Here is a 21,788-nt window from a genome sequence, read left to right as displayed (position 1 = left end):
CTGGATACGATCTTCACATGACCTGGGCCTGGGGGCGCTCTCACCTCATATCCAAGTCTGTGAATCATAATGAGGATTTCCCCCTCACCACCATGTCAGATCACACTACTGTACATACATACATGACGCGAATGGCGGATGGGCTACCCGATTTCCCGCCTCGCGGGCCGATCGTTGGTGTGACCGCGAATCTATCTCGCATGCGGACAAATCAAGACAGGCGAGATGTAGAAATTATCGTTTCCCACACTTATAGCAGTGCACATATATGTGCTCGTTTGAACAGCCTTGTACGCCAGACAGTGCTCTCTAGAGCCCATTACGCCGGATGATTTTGTAGCAGGCCCCTCAGAACTCCTCGGACCCCTATGTCCACACAAGTAAACCCTAATTACATGCTGCACTACGTCTCCAGAGCACCGCTTTCGATCAGGCTCTGATAGAATTCGGGCTCCAGGAACTTTGCCACGCTTACATCCTCGCTCAGTCCTTTTCTCCGCCTGGTCTTGAGGACGAAGTCACGTGCCGTAGCTTGCGCGTCAGCAGCTTGGAGAGGCCGTAAGATCACGTCTTTGTCCAGTGGGTCGCCAGGGACCTTCTGCCACTTGTCGAAGACCAGACTTACACTTGCCTGCCCCTGGGTCTGTATCCGTACATCAGTCTCGAAGCCGAATGAGTCAATCACGGGTAGCAGGCCTTGTACGCGGTACAACGGCGTGCCAGCCACCGGGCCGTCGAGGAGCACGTGGCCACGGCGACGGGAGAGGACGTTGTACAGAACCGGAACCGCGTCCTGAGGTCCTGTCATGGAGCAAGAATAGAGGGGTTCCATGAGGCGAGGGGACGCCATCAGGAACGAGCTATAGCACGTGCGGCGGGCCGTGGGAATGATCTGCCCACCGCCACGGAAAATGGCCTCGTTGGCTAGACTGGCATCCATGATGCGGAACTTGGTATTGCGGATGGCTGTAGTAGGTACATGTCAGTACAATGCTTTTATCTCAGTGCATACAAGCTATACAGGCATGACGCAGTAGGTGTTCGTAGTATAATGCATGATGCGTGGCCCGTAGGCTCGTGTAGGCAGCAAGTGGAACGATGACGACGATTGCGATATGGGAAATGAAGCTACAAGCGACGTAGTCTCGCCATGACATCTGAAGCAACAGATCCGTATGACTGTGCTTGCTTCTGCTCATCGAAACTGGTGCGAGCTTGCTGATGCAGATGGTTCCCAAACAGGCAAACAGGTAAAGTTGACGTCGCGGTAGGGAAGCAGATGCCACAACGCCAAGACTGGGCCGGACGAACTCCTAGGCCCGCTTGCCGAACACTCAGCGGATTTTACTGTTGGGCGAGACTCAGGGTGTTCGATACCGTGAACTTCGGGACCAGGGTTACGTATCCAATGGCAGCAGGGGGATTCGGGAACGTGGAGCTTGGGGAGATTTACGCGCCAGCCTTGCCCCAGCATGTGCCGGTGGTCAAACCATGACACCATAGCCCGGTGATTGTAGTGAGAGCCGTACCGTTATTCCTCACGGTACTTACCGTGACGAGAGTACGTCCAGACCAGACAATGCAAAGATAGCCACATGGCAATGATATGCAGGAGTGAAGACTGTCGCGCGTGCCAGAGGGAGGGAGGGGCAGGTGGTCTCCACTGCACTGGGGCATGTGCTGGTGTTCGAGCATGGATTATAGCCTGGTCATGACTTGAGGGCATGGGTGTCGTGGTCTTGCCGAGGCCCCTGTCTCTCCTCCAGGCTGCCCTGTAAGAAGGCGATATCAAGACGCAATCTCGAGTTACATTGGCGCTTCTGGTGGGTTTGGGTGCCGGGGAAGGCTCACCCACAACCCTCTCGGCCGATTCTCTCAGATAGTCCAGATAACTCTCAAACGGGGCGACAGGCAACCTTGACTATCAAGGCACCACGGAAGTAGGAAGGGAATAAAGTGCTAGATGAGGGACATGACAAAGCAAAGTGACGTGCCGGGGGCCATGGCAAGGCAGGTGATGATGACGAACCCGAGAGAATTGTTGGGGAAAATAAAACAGGTAGAAAATGCACTTACGCTCTTCGCATAATGGGCCTTCGCGGGCTGCCCAGCTGAATCCTTGGCGTATAGTCTCTCGAACCGTCTTGAGAAGGCTCTTATCGACCTGCCAAACGCGTTAGGTCCCACCGCCTAGTATAGTACACCACCAAAATGAGTTGCGATGATAGCTTGTGAGGCTGAAAACAATACCGAGCCGGCAACGGAACAGTTGCCGCATCAGGTCACATGTTGCCACGCGCTCGGAGATCTTCACGCCGTCAAACAATGAGAGCTGCCACTCAGGTATATAGAAGTTCTTGAAACACGCAGCGGGAGGGAGGGGGGTAGGGAGGGAGCGGAGTTAGGTATGCTGGGATGATGATGATGAAAGTGAGAGATGTGCAGTGGTCTCAAACGTACCTCTGATGGAAGTGTGTCGTCCTGCAGTATGTTGGGGCCCATCTCATCTGGTCCGAACGCCCAGATGCTTCTTGCAGCGAGTAGATCCCATCCGTACTTGTCCTCAAAGAACTTGGCGACTTTTCGCGTGCCGTCTCGCATCTTGACTCGGCCGCTCTCGATATCCTCCGCAATGCCATCATCCAGTGGCTCAGCCACCATGGTGAGCTTGTTCTTCTTGTTGGGCGTGATGGCGTAGCACTTGGTAGCCGACACTTCGTCGACCGTCTCGCAAAACCGGGTAACGGGATCGGACACTTTGATCTCCATGTCTGCAAACACCCTCCGTAGGTCGTGTAGAACACAGTCCATGTAGAGCTCGCCCGTGCCCAACATGATGTGCTCGCCTGATTCTTCGACCTTTGTAGTGATTAAGGGGTAGCTCTTGTTGACCTTTCGTAAGCCATCGAGCATCTTGGGTAACTCGGACGGATTTATGGGCTCGACAGCCACTTTTAGAACCGACTCGGTGAAATGTGCTATTGGCTGGAAGATGTATGCATCCTCGTCGTCCTCGAGTTTAGGCGGCATAATGGTCGCAGTCTTGACTATTGAATTATCAATGCCGGCGAGGAGAGCCCAATTTCCAGCTGGTATACCATCTGTTGGTATGCTGTATCTCGTTTCCGCAACGCTGACTCCCGAGATGGTGGCCATGACCATGTCCTCTTCGTCGTCGATAGAATAACCCTCGCCAAGGACTCGAACTTGCATGCCTGGTCGCGCAATGCCACTCATGACCCTGCCGAACGAGGAGAAACTCTTGCCGTCCGCGGCGCTGAACAACTTGGTAACGTGAACGACCAGCGGTCCCTCTTGGTCGCAATTCTTCATGGCCTCTGCCACCTTTGTGTCGAGCGGGCCGGTATAGTAGTGCTCCAGCTTGTGCTGAGCGCCCTCGACTGGCGAGGGTATGTGCTGAATGATCATGTCTACGAAACCGGAAGAGGGACCAAAGAATTGTTCGCAGACCAGTTTCAATATTACCTTTGCGTCGGTCTTGTACTGAGACGGCTTGAGGGTGATGCCGAGAGTCGCCAACGTCTCCTTCAGGTCCTCGGGACTCTGGCTGATCGAGTGTGAGAAGACTTTGTAGATGGGCTCCATGATGAAGTTGACAAAAGATCGCTTCGCGCGGTCTTCGCCAGGCAGAGGCTTCCGGCTAAACGTTCGCTTTCCGGGGTTGAAATATACGTCACCCCATAGACGCTTGGCAAACTCATCCGTGTTCACGCCGGGGAAGCTGTCGGCGTACATCTTGGCAAAGGACTGAAGGGTGAAGCACCAGCCCATCTCGGTACACGCAAAGAGGACGTTGCCCTTTTCGGGGCTCAACCGCCTCTTCTCCCCGGAGCCTGGAACGGTGTTTTCGATGATGGTGTTTACCTCCTCAATGACGTGCTTGAGCTTGAAGTAGGCATCGTTGGGCGGCAGGCGCAGCTCCAGTATTAAGCGGTCCAGCTTGTTGACGATGAGGGTCAGGGGGATGTCCTCGAGTACGGCGTGCTTGATGATCTGCTCGGTGTTGACCTGCACACCCTCGACGACATCCACGACCAGCGCCACACCGTCGACCAGGCGCAAGGACGCGGCTACCTCGTCGACAAAGTTGACGTGGCCGGGAGTGTCGAGGATGTTGAACAAGTGCGACTTCCCCTTTGTGCTCTGCAGCACCAGGCTCATGGGGGCGGTCTTGACGGAGACGCCCCTCTCGCGCTCGAGGAAGGACACATCGGTGTAGCGCAACTGCTGGTCCCGCTTCTTTCCGGTGCGCTTCTCCAGCCTCTCTGCGATGTCGTGGGTCTCCATGACCAGCATGTCCATGAAGGAGGTCTTGCCGTGGTGCAGGTGGCCGGCGAAGGCGATGTTGCGAATCTGGTCGGGGTAGTTCATGAGGTCGGTCATGAAGCCGCGGTCGTAGAAGACGGGGGGCAGGTCGGCCTCCTGGATGGTGAACTTGCGCGTGTCGGGCGGGGCGATGATGGGCTGCGTGAGCGGCTGGGCATCCTCCTCCTGCACCATGGTCTCGACATCCTCGCCGTAGACCTGCTGGGCGGTCGGGTAGTACTGCTTGTCCTCGTGCAGGATGACGGCGTTGGAGGGCCCGTCCTCGTCGACCTCCATCAGCTCCTGGCCGGTGGCCTCGTGGGCCGCCTCGGACTGGTCGTCATCGTAGACGTAGGCGCCGGCGTCCAGGCCATGCTCGGACTCTTCCTCAGATGCGTCGGCCTCCTCGCCAATAAAATTGCCGAACCTGTTTGGAGGAAGAGTTGCGACGTCAGCCTACTTGTTCTTCGCCTTACCAATATCTGTTCCCCTCTGGTTTCTCATGACGGGACAGACTCCAACTTACTCATCATAGAGGTCATCCATGGCTGCTGGTGTCGAGGGTATCGCTGAGTCGGAGGTGGGTTTGAACTCGAGGCAGCAGATGCGCTGCTGCTTGTCGTACAGCGGGCGACGCGACTAGAGCGAAGCTCTCAAAAAAGTTGCCAAAGCTGCGACAAGGCTGCAGCTGGCTCGTGGCTGGAGGCTGTGGCGGTGGCCCGAATGGGGGCCGATAATTGGGCCCCTGGAAGCGAGGCTGGCGGTGCCTGGACACTGTCCGATCAACGGCTGCGGCGGTGCGATAAGCCCCACCATGCCCCGGTGGTACCTACTGTAGCCCGCCAGCGCGCCAGTCCCCCGCCCACCGCCATGGAAACCTCCCGGACCCCTACCTGGGTGCCAACCAACCTGCGTTTACACGCCTGTCAACCCTGTGCTACTGCGAGACCTCCATAAAATGCGCACCGCTAATGCAGGCATCCAGGTGGATAAAGTCGCCGACATGGATGGCCTGAGGGCTTCCACCCGCGGCACCGGGAGCGTCTCCCTCTGCAGCCTCTGCACACATGGAATGGGGCATCAAGAGATGAACGGGCATGCAGGCAGGGACTGAGAGCTGGGTCTCGGTTGCGGACACCCAATTGCGTGCCGCGATGGGAATACCGAGTCCCCGTCGGCCACTTCGTGTGTAGACGGGTTCGAGGATCAGACGGGCAATTACTTCAAAACTGACCGACTGGCCAGCCATATCGCCTGGAACCCCCCGTCAGCTTACGGGTACCTCGAAGTTTGCATGGTACGTTCAGTACGTTCGTTGGTACTGTACCTAGGGATGGTGGTGGATGGTAGCCCGAGGATGGATGGATGGATAAGCTAAGCTAGCTCTTCTGCTGCTTTGGTCCACGGGCGCCAGGGGGGGCGGTGAGGTGAGGGGCAGCCCGCAAAGCAGACGAGCCCAGATAGAGGGGCAGCCGATATTTTATTCTCATTACTACTAGTTGGTGAAATAGGGGATCCGACCTTGGAGCCCGACTCAACAATATCGAGCAAGTCATTTTTCCGACCGGCGACTGCCCTTCCCTTTACTTTCCACACCTGTATAGTGCGGTCTCCCACCTCCATCGAACCTGATCGCCTGTCTACCGCCAACATGTCTGGTCTTCCCCCCGTCTATATCGTCTCCGCTGCCCGGACGCCTGTCGGCTCCTTCCTGGGGTACGTTGCCTGCTCTCCCCCGGGACGAGGCTCCTCACCATGGACTTGAGGCCTCGCTGGTCGTGCCCGCCGCGTCGCTAACATATCTGCCCCAGTTCGCTCTCCAGCCTCAGCGCCATCCAGCTGGGTTCTACCGCCATCAAGGGTACGTGCATGTCATCAGCACCGGATTCGCGCCTGTGGAAACCGGACCAGCGACTGACATACAGCCCATCATGCAGCTGCCGTTGAGCGTGTGCCCGAGATCAAGCCCGAGGATGTCGAGGAGGTCTTCTACGGCAATGTCCTCTCCGCAAAGTAGGTGCCATCAACCACGGCCGTCGCATTAGTCTCCTTGCTCCAGCGACTGACTTATACCACCCCCCGGTCTCCAGCCTGGGTCAAGCCCCTGCCCGCCAGTGTGCCATCGGCGCCGGCCTCAAGGACACTGTCGTCTGCACCGGCGTCAACAAGGTCTGCGCCTCGGGCATGAAGGCCATCATCCTGGGCGCCCAGACCATCATCACCGGAAACGCCTCCATTGTCGTCGCCGGCGGCACCGAGTCCATGTCCAACGCCCCCCACTACCTGCCCACCATGCGGTCCGGCGCCAAGTTCGGCGACCAGACCATCGTCGACGGCATGCTGAAGGACGGCCTGACCGACGCCTACAAGAAGGAGCACATGGGCCTGGCCGCCGAGCTCTGCTCCGACGACCACGGCATCGACCGTGCCGCCCAGGACGCCTACGCCATCGAGACCTACACCCGCGCCCAGAAGGCCACCGAGGCCGGCATCTTCAACACCGAGATCGTCCCCGTCGAGGTCAGCGGCGGCCGCGGCAAGCCCGCCGTCAAGATCACCACCGACGAGGAGGCCAAGAACCTGAACGCGGAGAAGCTCAAGACGGTTCGCCCCGTCTTCAAGCCCCAGAACGGCACCGTCACCGCCGCCAACGCCGCGCCCCTGAACGACGGTGCCTCGGCCGTCGTGCTCATGTCCGAGGCCAAGGTCAAGGAGCTGGGCGTCAAGCCCATCGCCAAGATCCTGGGCTGGGGCGACGCCGCCCGCGAGCCCGAGCGCTTCACCACGGCGCCCGCCCTGGCCATCCCCAAGGCCATCAAGCACGCCGGCATCACTGAGAAGGACGTCGACTTCTACGAGATCAACGAGGCGTTCTCCGTCGTCGCCCTCGCCAACATGAAGCTGCTGAACCTGTCCTCGGACGTCGTCAACGTCTTTGGCGGCTCGGTCGCCATCGGCCACCCGCTCGGCTGCTCTGGCGCCCGTATCGTCACCACCCTGACGACGGTGCTGCGCGAGAAGAAGGCCAAGATCGGCGTCGCCGGTATCTGCAACGGCGGTGGCGGCGCCAGCGCCATCGTCATCGAGAGCCTGCAATAGCTCCATGGCGGCGGTGCAAGACTCTAGACGAAGCACGAGAACCGACAAGACGGGACGGGACGGGGCAGCACATGCCCGTAGAATCCGAGACCGCTAGACCACTTGGCTGGGGAATACAAAAAGAGTGACGGCGTTTGACATGATAAAGCGAGTTACGACTACACATGAACCACACAAACCAGGCTAGTTTTGCTCCAGATAAGAGCGTACCTAATAATTCGAAGACTATAAACTAACTACCTATTGGCTTCCCTTATTTCTTTAAAACTTTGTGAATATTGTCCCAGATGCGCCTGGCACTGGTCCCCTGCAGATTAATCCGATGGCACCAGCACCGTGCCGGCTTCTCAAAAACTAGTGTGACCAATATATAGTACGGCTAATGTTGCGAGAGTAGCTGTACATCATAGTAGGAATTGGCGGTGAGGTGGCTACTTCTGTTCCATTGACTTGGGAACTTCCATACCAAGGCTGTCTACACGGGACAAGTCAATACACTCGGTGTGCCGAAATTCTCAACTATTCCTAGGGGGTTACATTGATAAAGGAAAATCGTCACGACCTGGACATCAGCTGCCGAAGAAAAGCGTACACGACTGCGAAGAAAATGAGTCTGGAATCGTGTCTGATGTTTGCCTATCTGTACATGCAATAGTGAAATATCAAATAAAGCGCCCTGTTGCTGTGCTGCGCCTCCCCCTGCCATCATAGAAGCACGGTGATCCACAGAGTGCAACCGCGTGATTATGCCACCTCGTCCCGCTCGAGCAGTCGACAGCTAGAAACAAAAAGGAAAACATGATCAAATGGGAAAGAAATCCTCCCCTCCTTGAGAAGACATGGGCGTCTAAGCAACAGACATTCCATCGTGCCCCCGAGGACCGAAGAAACCCCCTCCTGCTCCTTGTACAATGACGTACAGGGACTTTTCCACCTTCATGTGACGCCACCAACTCCGTACGCAATGCCTTTCTACCAATTTCCCACATACAGGGCTACTGTTGTGGTACGCAACTGAAAGACGAGAAGAAATCAACTAAAGCCTATGCGGAACCAAAACAGCGAGAAGGAGTGAGACGCACTAGACATCTACTCGACATCCTCCATCTCGTCATCCCGGACGCTCGACGTCGGCGCCACTCCGTCCTTGAGCCAATTCTGGTATTTCTCATTGGCCTTCTGCACCTCGTCCTGGTTGACGTTGCGCATCCAAGGGCTGTTCATAACGAACTTCTCCTTGAATCGTTGGTCGCGGTGCTCATGGAGAGCGGACATGCGTTCGTCGGCAGCCGCCTTCTCCTCGGGGAGTTCAGGTACAGTGTTGTATATGAAATACTCTGAAGTGCCCTCCTCCCAGACGATCTTGTTCGAATTCAGGCATATCCTCAAGACCAGATTCTCCTCGAATTGCAGCGGTTTGGGAACATTGCCGTCGTCCGAATCAACGTCGCTGGATGGGAGATTGCGAGCCAGAACCGACTTCTGGAGGCGTGAACGGGGAACTCCTTCCGTAGGTTCCACGCGCATGAAGGAAGAGATGTAGTATTGCCATCGTTCACGGAGCTCCATCTCATCCATGTGGAAGGTAGTCTCATCACGTTGCAACCAGCGAACAGTTGCCTCGCTCTTGTTGGGGAACTGTGTAAAGTAAAGGTCAGCAAGATTTGCAATAAATTGAACCCGCGTGTCACTTACCCAGCAGATCAAGAACATGTCGCCATCTTTGACGCACTTCTGTGCAAAAGTGCGTGCACTAATCTCAGTCTGGTAGCTCGTCTCCTCTTGAGCCCGGCTGTTCAGGAATTGGCTGATCAAGTCTGGCGTCTTCTCCTTGGAGTCGGTACTCGTGCAGACAAGTGACAGCCGGCAGAGCGTCTTGAGGAGGTCCTGGACAGTGTATAGCGTCCATCCCTTCTTGAGGTAGTAGTGACGTAGGACTTCTTGGTAACGGTTGTCGTCGATCTCGCCCATGATATAGTCTTCGATGAGCTCAACTGTCTTGGGCCAGAACGAAGCGGTGTCGTTCTTATCGAAGTAGTTGATCTCGTTGATGGCAATGCCGAGTTGCTTGGCAGGCTTCTTGTTCTCAGACCGTATAATCTGTTCCAAAACACTGTCTTGGCTCTCTTTCGCTGCTTTGAGACGCTTGTAGAGGGTTGAGAAAATGGTGAAGAACACGTAAATGGTCTGGTTGCAGAAGAAGTGGTACCAAGGACGAGGGAAGAAGCCATCCGCCTTCAACTCGCCCTCAGAGTCCAGTAAGGGGTTAGCTCCCTTCACTACCGTCGCGCGAGGCACGATGGGAAGCCAACGTTCATTGGACGTCTCGGAGGCGACTGGCTCATCGGGAGCATCGGCCATCTCTTCCTCGTTGCCGGAACCGGTGTCAGGCGTGCTCTCCTTGCTACCAGAGGCAGTGCTGCCTTCCTTCTCCTTACGACTCTTGGTGCCATTGCGGCCAGGATCAAGAACGCCTCGCAGAAGGTCGGACTTCTTGCCATTGCGGCGAGAGCGGCCATTAGTCAACTCGGCCGGGAGCTGCTCCTCGACGTCCTCTTCCGCAGACTCTCTGTCAATGTCACGAAGGCGGTCTTGGACCTTGTCCTCAGGAAGCTCGAAGAACTGAGGAATGAAGGTTTCGAAGAAGTCGACAATCCTTTCCTTCTCAGATGTACTGTGATGGCCGTTGTTCATGCCATAGAGTACCATGAAGCGGAGTAGGTCCAGAATGACCTCTTGGTCACCGAGTTCATGCGAGAACTGGAAGCGGGGCACCTTGGCCTTGACGGAGCGCATACGTCGCTGCTCCTCGTGCTTGGTCTTGATAACATCGATCAAGTGCTTTGCCGAGAGGTTCCTCTTGTCGTTCTGCTTGACCTGGATGCCCATGTGATCCAGACTCTTCAGGTGCATGATTTCGGTCTGGGCTTGCCAGACCTTCTCCCACTCGCGTTGCGTAAATCGCCATTCCTCATCCTTCTGCTTCAGACGAGCAAGAACCACAGGCACAACAGCGAAGGGGTGCTCAAACATGTCGTTGACCACTTCAGCACCCTTCTCGATACCGTAAATCTTCTTCAGGACCCGTCTATAAATCGAGGTGCTCGGACCACCCAAACCCGGAGGCATCACAAAGGAATCACGCTCCTGAGCTGTCATATTGAGCATCTGCTGTGCGATGGGTTCCAGCAGCTGAATGCACTTAACATTGGCCTCGATATTAAAGTCGTAGTCATGGCGCTCTTCCTCGATTCGATGGAGACCTTCTTCGAAGGCGTTCTTGCGATGTGCTACAAAGCCCGAGTCTTCGGAAGCCCAGGTCGGATGCGAAGCCCATTCGTCGTTGAGCACAGCGTTGCACATCTCGTCGCGACCACTGCAAGGCTTCAACTTCTCCTGTTTCTGGATGTCAATTCTCGTCATTTGATATTCACCTTGGGATTATTACACACCTTTCTCGGCAGAAGACGGTAGCTAGGCCCAACACTGCGGCAATTGCTCAGCGATACCTTCTCGCTCGGAGGCCGGGGTCGGTTCTCAATGTTTTCGTCGTAGCCTTCGTAGCCCATGAACTCCTTGAACCATTTCAGTAGCTCAGGGTTACCACCAATGAACTGGCTTGCCTTGTGAACCACACTGTCCCTATCGATGAGGTTTTGCGAGTACATGTTGCAGAGCTTAAGGAACTCCACCATGGTTGCTCTGTTACCGATGTGCTTCTTGACCTTCTCGAAGAAGCCCAGCTCCTCGGAGGAGCACTGGTTATCTGGGGCCGGAGGAAGAGGTTCAGGCATCACTGGCGTCAAGGTTGGCTCAATTGATGGTACGTCTGCTGCCAACGGCTTATGCGCGAGCTTTGGTCTCTTGCTGGTACTGGAGACCCCAGGGATGGCGCGTTGTCCACCAGGTCCAAGGCTGTCTGCCATGATAGGTGCTGCTACCGGCGTAGCCTTCTCATTGCGAGGGCGCTTCTTGGTATCTTTGGTGGCACTGGGCGGAGCAAAGTTACCCACTGGAGGCATCTTCTGACCGTCCCTCACCGTGTGGCTAGGCTGCGGCGTGGACTGTACGAGACTATTCAAACCCACGGCGTCTTCAGGTCGCGGCGGCCCGCTCTTGTTATTTGATGCTGCCGATTCGGGGAGGAACTGCTTGAAGTCTTCGAGAAGGTCGGGAGCAGCGTTGAACAGGCTCGTAACCTGAGCATAGACGTCTTGGATGGGTTTCTGCTCTCGTTGGTATGTCTGCAGTATTTCTAAGAACTGTTTGTATATCTCGGGCTTGTCCTGGAATCGATTCTGCACCGTGTAGACGTTAGCGCGCTGCTCTTCCCAACAAGTTCCGGACCACAATCAAGCCAATGCGCCCCGGCTTCGACAGTCAATGGGAGCGGTAATGTGCCAAGTGCTGTTGAAGGGTTTGCACATTCTGCATGCGGGATCTCACCTTTATCTTGTTCACATAGCTAATAGCATGGTTGAACTCGACCGGGCCACGTTTCTCCATGCCGGCGTTCTGGACGTTGGCACCGTTCGCAGCACCCTGAGCGCCGGGCGTGGGGGTAAGGGCGTTGCGTGTACCTGCAGCGTTTGGCGTCGTCGAATTGGGAACCTGCGAAGTTCCCCGTTGTTGCTGAGCAGAACCAGGACCGTCAAACGGAGCGTTCTGGGCAGCACCTTGACCTTGGCTAAAGATGCCAGCACCACTTGTGGCAGGCGCACTGAACTGGGCCTCGGGGCTTTCGATGCTGGTCTGCGGCTGCGATTGCTGTTGTTGCCAGTTGCTGGTGCGGTTGTTGAAGAAGTTGGCTCCCGATGCCGGCTGGTTCTGACTCCCGTCGACGAAGTTGAACTTCCCTGCCGTGATTGGCTGTAGGGTGGTGCCCATCGGTGTAGTAACGCGAATGTGGCTGGGGTTGCCTTCACCACACTCAATCCTGTATCCGGGTGGCAGGAACGTGTTGAAACCTTGGATCAGGTTGGGATGGCCCGCGAAGAGCTCGGAGACACGCTTGATTACTCCTGGGGTGTCGATTCTACAGAAAGTGTCAGGACAATCTCAGACTGCTTGAACGACGCGTGTGGTGCGGACTTACGTCTGGCTCTTGAAATCTTTCATAATATCGAGGAACCTATTGTAGACATCTGGTTGATCTGCAAACTGGACCTTGACCTGATCGAGATAGCTGAGAGCATCCTGTAGAGAACAATCGGTCAGCGTTTTGAACAAACAATGAGCAAGAGCATCTGCAAAAAAAAAAAAAAATTACTTGGCGATTGTCATCTGGCCCAAACTTGAATATCAGGCTCTTCTCAAAATACGAGAGATTATAGGCAGGATGATCTGGCCTCCCAGTAAATCTGATGACGGCCATAGCAAAGAACAGAAGGGGAAGCAAGTGGAAGGAGAAGAGAGAATTGGCAATTGCAGCAGTGCAAGACTCGCTGTCAAGGTTCGTGTAGAGTTTTGTGAAGGTGTGAGGCAGAAGTGAAGGTGGAGCTCGTTAATCAAGAGCATTCACACTCGCAATGAGACAATCAAGTATTTGCCAGAAAGCAAGTGGCACTTCTCGCGTGAATTCAACGACGGGAAGTGAATTCGACCACGGTCACATTGACACAGGTTACCGCAAACACATGAGAGCATCGCGGGGATCCTGTGCAATGCAGAGATCGTTACGCGCCACTCCTTTCCGTAACGCAACAAGGCACAACAGATGAAGGCGATCTTGGACGCAGACTTACATTCAAAATAGGCTGTTGACCTTGTTGCAGTGCGCCACCACCGGGCGGCACAGGGGGACCTGCAGGACCGCCGGCGCTGCCACCACTAAATGGAATCGTCTGGGCGGCCGGAGGGCGAGCATCCTGTTGCAACGGAGGACCTAGAGCGAGCGCGGATCCGGCCGACGAAGTTGGCGGGCCTGCATTCGGACCAGGGCCGCTGATGGCCGTGAACATCTGGCTCGACGCATTCTGGGCGTTATGTTGGGGGGCTCGGTTCGACTCGGCTGGGCCGGGGCCGGGACCGCCAGGGAAGGATGCGCCTGGAGGTGCGCCGAGCGGAATCGGGGCAGAGCCGTGGCTCGCCAGGAGGCCGCCGGGGCTGTGGATGGCGCCCGGGAGCCTCGAGGCGACGGGCTGGTGGATGGGCAAAGAGGCAGCGTTGCTGTGGTGTGGTGTCCCCGTGGGCGCAGGGTACTGGCTGTCTCGGTGGTGTCGCTCGGCGGAGTCGCGATCTCGATGCGCCATGTCGTCTGATGGATGCGAATTCATGGCCTTCAAGTTGTGTGCACTGGCTACTGCACAGCGAGTTAGTGACGGCCATCGGCAGACGCGGGCGGGCTTGGGGACGTTGATGGCGGACGCAGGCCACCTGGATCAGGAGAAGTCCCTGGGCCAGGATGACGCTGCAACTCCGTCTCGTGTGCGGCAGCTCTTTTCAGGAGCTTCGCAGTGGGCAGAGGCCAGACGAGGGAGGAAAAGACTTGCGTTGTGGGTTGACTTGCCTTCTACATCACATCAGCTCTTCATTCTAGGAGCGCTGAAAGGGCAGACAACGAGTTGATGGGGGTGGGACGAGCTGGTCAATTGTAGGGGCACAAAGCTGTCGCAAGGTCTTGACGCGATCTCTATCGGCGGGCCAGGCACCATCCCAGCCGCGCGCGATAAGCCCGCATCATCTATCCTCCGGCTCCCTATCTTAGCGCACCTCCAGCCTTGCTGGCCAACCCCGTTTCGGGAGCGACCCCGCACTTGCTGGGGCTGGGAGCAAGAGGGTTCCAAGGTTCACTAACCGCTTACGGCCTGCAAGTTACGACGGAGCATGTAACACGTCTTTGTCTCTGCGCCCTCGTGAGCACCGCACTCCTTCGGCTATATCGTGGTTATCGCCAGTGTCAAGGCTGGATCCGCCCTTAGTCTTACTCAAGGACACTCCTGTGTGTTTGGTCAGACAGCTGGGGGACGTGACCACCGCTAAGATTAGAAATGACAACCTGTGCCTGCTGCTTTGTCTCTGCACAAACTTGTTGGCGAATTTCCAGCCTTGTTCTATATCATGCTTTATTATCTAGTCATCCCTGAGCAGCTAAATGAGAGCTGCCTAGATCTCGCATACGTGTTGAAGTCCACACGGCCATGTCACATCTTTGTCACACAGGACGTAAAGGCGGAAGAGTCGTAGATGGGAACTTGATAGTGTGAGATTGTCGCAGCAGGCCCATACATAATAGATACACTATAGGCCCATTGACAGTATGTTAAAGAATTGCCAAACATGAATCCTGAACTATTACACTCCTTTGCCATGATGAACCCGAGTTAGTCAGCACTGAAAGCCCGCTCGAGCCAGATTCGAGGTTCGCCGTCCAGTTAGTTATAAACTTCTAGTTGAATATACAGATAGCCGTGATGTTGAACATGTAATCGGCACTATGTCGGCAAACTTTGAAGCTTTGACAGCTCCACGAAATGTCAGGAAGTGCCGTGCTGAAAGGCAGTGCATGCGTAGGTGGAACGATCGGCGGCGTAGGTCAAGGATCGAGCTATACCCACAGAGCTGGCTTGTTTTGTTTGGAGGTGTATGAAGTATCGGACCATCAGTCTTAAGACTCTTGTGTTCCCTATGAGTAGTTTCGAACCCCACGAATGATCCAGACCTCGCCATTGCCAACTTGACTTGCAACGCTGTCGACCTCGATGTTATCCGGTTGTATCTGACAGACACTGTTAGCAGGAGGTACGGTCATACATCCATATGGAACTTGCACATACCAGCTTCTTCCCATCTTTACTCTCCCACCATACCTCCCTGTCGCCCAGCAACGTCTTGACCTTCTCCCTCTCCTGCCACGGGCTGCTCGGGACCACGTGCGCCTCGACAAACCTGCGGATGTTTCGCTGTGCCCTCTCTTGTCCATCTCCCCCTTCATAGGCATTGGTGCCTAGGGTTTCGTAGTCTCGGGCATCCTCCCACGGCTTGCGCGGCAGCTTCTCGATGGCTGAGTTCAGCGGGGCGAGAATGGTCGAGTTCTGGGACGAGTCGTCCAGACGATGCGATATCGACACGACATCGCGTGTGAAGCCCGCAAAAATGTTGACGCTCCGTTCCTTGCCCATGACATCGGACAGTATCACGCCTCCCTGCGCCGATGGCGCCGACGGGCCTCCTGGGCCTACTGGATCCATCTTGAGCGGTCGTTCGTCAGACGCGGGGTGGCGGCCGAAGGGCAGAACGAGGAGTTGTGACGAGACTGTCGCAGCTAGGGTAGAGAAGCAGGCAAAATAATTCAGTTTCATATTGCGATGTGAAATTATGCTCTTGGAACATTCATACTAAGGTTGGACTTATCGCTTGCAGAGTGGTTCGTACTGCATGATGGTTACTGGCGGATTTGACGTCATAAGTCTCACCAATCGGCGCGTTAGTCAGAGTACAATCACGGGAGCTACTGTTGTGTGCGCGCGCGCAACTGCCACCAGTAAATAATTGGAGATGTTCCGGTGCCTACATACCAGGCTATAAAGAACACTTCCGCTACAGAGTTGATACTTTTCGCTATACTATAGATGCCTTTAATTACCCTAGTAGAAACCGAATATGAGGTGCACCAGTGCGACTGCCACCCGTGAGTTAGTCGATACTTCTTGGCAAGATACTGATTTCTAAAATCTTGGAACGCCCACTGGTGAATGTAGACTGAGTTCAGCTGAATGAATGCTTCAATGGACTCCAAGTCCTTACCATAGATGTAGGTTACTTGCGTATCAATCACAGGCGTTATTTTACGATGAACACTGTATAGGTCCAAGTGGCAGATGTTTTCAGCTAGTCCTTCTATAAGTGTGATTCTAAAGCGCAACTATGGTGCACTTCCCATGAATTGATGTATATGTCCAGTACAGTCTTCCCAACCTTCATTGTAGGTTTGTTAGAGGTCAACTGGTGGTGTTCGCCGTGGTGTGTTCGATCGCGCCGCTGCACACATTGGTGTGATTTCGAGACAAACTCTGGTCGGTCTCGGCTTGAAGAGTTTATAGGTCGTCAATCTTTCGCTTTCTGCTTGTCAGTCTCGCTTTGGTTATAACTGGGAGCCTGCAGGTTGATCTCCAGTCTATGGAAGACTGAAACCTTAGATCAAGAGTCATGGTGCGTATAAGGGTAAATGGCAGTTTAAGAAGAGTTGCGTGGCGTTGTTTTCGATGCTATTCCTATCCCTATCCGACAGGAACGAAGTATGAAGTCATGACTAGTGCCCGATTCATTGCTCAAGTCGGACCCTGACTCTGTGGACTAGGAGGCAATGCTGGCAGCTTTCACATGCAAAACACAAAAAACTTTGAATCGAATGTGCACTCGCGGCCGGTCATCTGACACGCAGCGTTGTGGGGGACACCGCGAAACCAACCATATCCCCGCGTGACATTATTTGGGACGACTTAGATCTGGGGTTCGCCGTCTTTCACATGTCAGCGTAGGCTGGCAGCAAGGTCGATCACTCATTGGTGCAGATGAGACATCTGCGACAAACACGCTACAACAAGCGATCACGCGCTGGAAACAGAAGAATGAAGCGCGCTGTCACAGAGGGCAAGAAAAGAAAAAGTTGCTATTGCACCTGTTGGACCCCAGACGCATCCCCCAGATTCCTATCGACGCCATTGTTGGTTCTGTGGGGGAAGCGCCCTGCGGCGGCACTGGACACGACCAAAACCGGCGAAATTCGCCGCCTCCACATGACGGCCTGGGCGTGCGTGGGAGGTCTGCGTCTCGACACCAACGGTGCCAGGCCTCGGCATTGTAGCCGAACGTGTCCGAGAACTCGGCCTCGAAAGGGGCCCCCTGCGAACACCTTACCAGCAACGAACAACCCCAATCGGGAGGAGTAACACATGGAGATACGGACAGTTCATCAACAATGCGATGATTCCACGACACTGGTCTTCTCGCTGCGTTCGGGAATATGTCCTGAAGCGTGGCATACTGCCTTCCAGATGGCCCTGTGAGAGCCCCAGTATTTGAAGCATTGTCTAGTCTATTTAGGTTTAGGGGCAACTCATCCGCCCGCAGTCTAACCCCTAGAATCCCCAGCAGCAGTGTAGAGTAGTATGATCTCATGGCTGCTCGGTCCAAATGGGGGCGAGGTTTGGTCGCAATGTTGTCGCGAAAGTGAGCCACGAACAAAGACGGGCCACGCCACGCAGAGACGGGTTTCTGACCTATATCTCTACACTGTATCGTGGCCACAATTTCGACCCATCGTAGAGGCCCTGAGTTGGCCAGTTCTCGACATGCAAAGGGGGCGGCAGAACAATGCATTGTTCGACTCGACGGGTCGAGTAGGTTTGAAAGTCTGACGGTGGTGGGGACCGATGCGACGCCTCGGGCCAGGTTAGTGCTTGTGCCTCCTCTGAAAGCTGGAGCCCCCAGAGCTCGGATGGGCTGACGGGTCCCCTGCTAGGCGGCCCCAGTAGACCTCGGCTCACGAATCAGCGAGCCAGTAATTCAAAGAAGGTCGTCTTAGGTTCGGTCCATAGCAACGCCCGCGAATCCATTATCAAGTGCTCACATTCCTCCATCGCAGCCGTCTGCCGACATCCCCCTTCTCTCTTTCTTCATTCTCTCTCTTGCCATCAATAGACAGTCGCCAGACCCCGTCTCCTGTCTCTGTCGCATTTCTTGTCCTTTGCAGCCCTCCAAGATGGCACCACGTGTAATCGTCGTCGGTGGCGGATGTAAGCTTCCCTGCCGTCCCCGCGTGCCGAGTTCACGCCACCTGCGTTACGTCGTTGCCGTCACATGAAAGCTGACTTGCCCGCAGTGTCCGGTCTCAGTGCCGCACATACAGTCTACCTTGCCGGTGGAAATGTCGTCGTTCTCGATAAGCAGGGTATGTGGAGATCCAGCTCATCCTGTGAACCCTTTTCCACAGAGGATGCAACTGTACTGACCTGCCCAGGTTTCTTCGGAGGAAACTCCACAAAAGCAACCTCGGGTATCAACGGTGCCCTGACCCGGACGCAGGTCGACCACAAAATCGCAGACAGTGTAAAGCAGTTCTATGATGACACTTTGAAGTCTGCCCGTGACAAGGCGAGGCCCGATCTCATCAAAGTCCTGACCTACAAGTCCGCGGCTGCCGTTGAGTGGCTGCAGGATGTCTTCAACCTGGATCTCACATTGGTTTCTCGACTTGGGTAAGTAGCTCAGCGATCCCATTGCCCTTCTTAAAATCAGGTTAGACTCTAACAAGCTCGCTAGTGGTCACTCTCAGCCGAGAACGCACAGAGGTCACGACGCCAAGTTCCCTGGTATGGCCATCACATACGCCCTCATGCAACGCCTGGAAGACCTGGCCGAGAACGAGCCGGAGCGGGTTCAAATCATCAAGAAGGCCCGCGTTACCGGTCTGAACAAGGAGGGCAACAAGGTCACCGGTGTCACATACGAGTACAATGGCGAGAGCGCCTCTGTGGAGGGCCCAGTTATTCTAGCTACTGGTGGCTACGCCGCAGACTTTGGCGAGGGCTCTCTCCTGAAGCAACACAGACCTGATACATTCGGCCTTGCTACCACCAACGGCTCTCACGCCACTGGTGATGGTCAGAAGATGGTGATGGCCATTGGCGGAAACGGCATCGACATGGACAAGGTTCAGGTTCACCCTACAGGTCTCGTTGACCCCAAGGATCCTGGATCCAAGTGGAAGTTCCTGGCAGCCGAGGCTCTGCGTGGAGAGGGTGGTCTTCTTCTGAATGCAGATGGCGACCGATTCTGCGATGAGCTCGGCCACAGAGATTACGTCTCTGGCATGATGTGGAAGGAGAAGGAGAAGAACAAATTCCCCATCCGCCTCGTCTTGAACTCCAAGGCTTCCAACACCCTAGACTTCCACACCCGCCACTACTCGGGCCGTGGTCTGATGAAGAAGATGAGCGGCCAGGAGCTCGCCAAGGAGATCGGCTGCTCCCCTGACCACCTTCAAAAGACCTTCACCACCTACAACGCCATTGCCGAGGGCAAGCAAAAAGACCCCTGGGGCAAGAAGTTTTTCCACAACATGCCCCTCGACGTCAATGACACTTTCCACGTTGCAGTGATGGAGCCCGTCCTCCACTTCACCATGGGTGGTATTGAGATCAACGACAAGGCCCAGGTACTCAACAAGGAACAGAAGCCCTTCGACGGTCTGTTCGCCTGTGGTGAACTGGCTGGTGGTGTCCACGGTGCCAACCGACTGGGTGGTTCGTCTTTGCTTGGATGTGTTGTCTACGGCCGTGTTGCTGGTGACACAGCAAGCAACTACCTCTTCCAGCAGGCCCTATCTGGCACCGCTGCAGGTGCCGCCGCTCGCGTTGGCCAGATCTCTCTGCACATCGACCCTTCGCAGCCTGGCAAGGTGTCTGTTGAGTGGGGAAGCGATGGCTCTGGCTCGTCGGCATCTCTGGGTAACACCAGCGCTACCGGCCCTACCCCCAAGGCCGATGCCGGCAAGTCTTCCGAGAATGCTTCCAAACCTCAGAGCCCCAAGAAGTTTGAAATTCCCGAGAAGGAGTACACCTTGGAGGAGGTCGCCAAGCACAACAAGAAAGAGGACCTGTGGGTCGTTGTCAAGGGCGTTGTGATGGACCTGACCAACTGGCTGGAGGAGCACCCTGGTGGTCCTCAGGCCATCATGAACTTCATGGGCCGAGATGCCACCGAGGAGTTTGAGATGTTGCACGATGATGAGGTCATTCCCAAGTACGCACCCCAGCAGGTGATAGGACGCGTCAAGGGCCAAAAGGTCACTCTGGAGATCTAGGACTGAAAACATCGTTCATTGCTTGCGGCGTAAACGGTCAAAGTTTGGGAATCAGCGCAGCCCGAGGTCCGCCTTGTTTGTTGACAAGAGCCTGAAGGCTAGTTTGGGTCTTCGTTAAAAATACCTGGGCGTCAACTCGTTATTCTGTATTGATAGTATATTTTGTGGATGCAGTGATGATACAAATATTTGGATACTCTACCTCAACTTCTATATGCCCCGAGACTGTGTGATCGTGCCTGCGTGCGTGTTAATCCGTGCTGTATAGAATCTCTCGACTGATTCTACTGGCACGACACAACTCTCCAGTTACACGAATAGACTGCCCGCATCCAGGCCCTTCCCTTCCCTGAATGGCGACGTGGTCTCCCAGCTCGGCGAGAGGTAGCTGCTGCTTCCATAATACAGAAGCCCAAAGGCAAACAAAGAATTGCCGGTACGGTGAAGTCCTACATATATGCTGTCACACCTACTACATTGGGCCCCTGAGGCTGAGAAACTCTGTGGATGATGGTGGGGGGTCAAGATTCATGTCAGAGTTTGGGGCTGAAATGTCAGGTCTTCTCGACCTGCGATTCCGAGACCTAGTCAGGGGCGAACTGGGCACAATCGTTGGCATCCTGAATAGCCACGCACATGTTTCTATGAAACGGAGCGGCTCCAGACTTGGTAGGGTCCGGTTACTTGTATACGTGTCGACTCCCGCCAACTCGACGTCTTGGGTATCACACGAAACGCCGTCCTCACGACCGAGCAACGAGGGAGGAATCAGCACAGGCTTTTCCTTCACACGTTTGTCGTCTGACGGAAGCCAGGGCTTCTCCATGATCAAAGTTTCCCCAATGCAGGCAGTCAGGCCTTGCATGCATGCATGTATGTATGGATATACATGGAGAGGAATGTGTCATTATCGGAGTGAGCGACGGTGAAGGGAAAGGATCAGCCCGCATAATCACTGCATGGGCTGAAGGACACAGCGAGGATGCCCCCCGGGCGCCGCTCCTCCTCCAACACCACCGCCCTCACCCCTTGTATCACGGTCGTAAACGTACCCTGCAAGGGCATTTACATCTATCGTTGGGGGCTGAGCAGGCGACGAGGCTAGGATGGGTGGCGTGAGGATGCAGCTTTTTGGAGAAGGTCCCGTGTCGGTATTTCTTTGACATTGCTACTTTTGAAACCACGCTGTCGGTTCTCCTCGGGCAAGCTTACTCGAGACTGGATGGACGATGCACCGCTGCAAGGCAGGATAGGCGATGGGCAGACGTCGTCTCGGCAGACGTGCAGGCGACCGCGCATGGTGCCGTGGGAGGATGCAAGTGAGCGAGCTGCAAATCGTATTTGTCACATTAGAGTTCAGCCCCCTGGCCGAACAGAAGGCAGTACAATAGTAACGTTAGACGTTGAAGTACCTATTTCTGGGGTTTGTCCTGGGCCCTGCGTTTATTTCAGTGACAGGCGACGTCCAAGGTCTCCAAGTTAGGCGATTGGCATTGACCGGATTCCTCGTCGTCAAGCTCGCTGTCCCGAGAACTCGGGACAACGAAAGCTGGCAGAG

General features: G+C 55.3%; 5 protein-coding genes across 5 annotated transcripts; 2 read left to right on the top strand and 3 right to left on the bottom strand.

The window, feature by feature from the left end:
- Window positions 1–403: 403 nt before the first annotated feature.
- JN550_004176 (uncharacterized protein) lies at window positions 404–5,575 on the bottom strand (the record flags this gene model as incomplete). Its single annotated transcript, XM_049315662.1, has 6 exons — window positions 404–966; window positions 1,552–1,767; window positions 2,077–2,164; window positions 2,461–4,753; window positions 4,853–4,965; window positions 5,276–5,575. 6 exons carry the CDS (start codon window positions 5,573–5,575, stop codon window positions 404–406), a joined length of 3,573 nt encoding a protein of 1,190 aa, XP_049173714.1.
- Window positions 5,576–5,977: 402 nt separating this feature from the next.
- JN550_004175 (uncharacterized protein) lies at window positions 5,978–7,425 on the top strand (the record flags this gene model as incomplete). Its single annotated transcript, XM_049315661.1, has 4 exons — window positions 5,978–6,042; window positions 6,138–6,187; window positions 6,264–6,339; window positions 6,417–7,425. The coding sequence occupies 4 exons, from the start codon at window positions 5,978–5,980 to the stop codon at window positions 7,423–7,425; spliced, it is 1,200 nt and encodes a 399-aa protein (XP_049173713.1).
- Window positions 7,426–8,514: 1,089 nt separating this feature from the next.
- On the bottom strand, window positions 8,515–13,700 carry JN550_004174 (uncharacterized protein; the record flags this gene model as incomplete). Its single annotated transcript, XM_049315660.1, has 6 exons — window positions 8,515–9,063; window positions 9,121–10,821; window positions 10,878–11,723; window positions 11,872–12,460; window positions 12,521–12,621; window positions 13,170–13,700. The coding sequence occupies 6 exons, from the start codon at window positions 13,698–13,700 to the stop codon at window positions 8,515–8,517; spliced, it is 4,317 nt and encodes a 1,438-aa protein (XP_049173712.1).
- A 1,349-nt stretch (window positions 13,701–15,049) lies between these two features.
- Window positions 15,050–15,725, bottom strand: JN550_004173 (uncharacterized protein; the record flags this gene model as incomplete). The annotated part of the gene is made up of 2 exons (XM_049315659.1): window positions 15,050–15,142; window positions 15,201–15,725. The coding sequence occupies 2 exons, from the start codon at window positions 15,723–15,725 to the stop codon at window positions 15,050–15,052; spliced, it is 618 nt and encodes a 205-aa protein (XP_049173711.1).
- Window positions 15,726–18,127: 2,402 nt separating this feature from the next.
- Window positions 18,128–20,230, top strand: JN550_004172 (uncharacterized protein; the record flags this gene model as incomplete). The annotated part of the gene is made up of 4 exons (XM_049315658.1): window positions 18,128–18,161; window positions 18,248–18,316; window positions 18,386–18,623; window positions 18,688–20,230. The coding sequence occupies 4 exons, from the start codon at window positions 18,128–18,130 to the stop codon at window positions 20,228–20,230; spliced, it is 1,884 nt and encodes a 627-aa protein (XP_049173710.1).
- Between the last annotated feature and the right edge of the window lie 1,558 nt (window positions 20,231–21,788).

This window comes from Neoarthrinium moseri (assembly GCF_022829205.1).
Source record: "Neoarthrinium moseri strain CBS 164.80 chromosome Unknown scaffold11_Wmoseri_CBS_16480, whole genome shotgun sequence".
NCBI lineage: Eukaryota > Fungi > Ascomycota > Sordariomycetes > Amphisphaeriales > Apiosporaceae > Neoarthrinium > Neoarthrinium moseri.
This window is presented reverse-complemented; position numbering and strand designations above follow the sequence as displayed.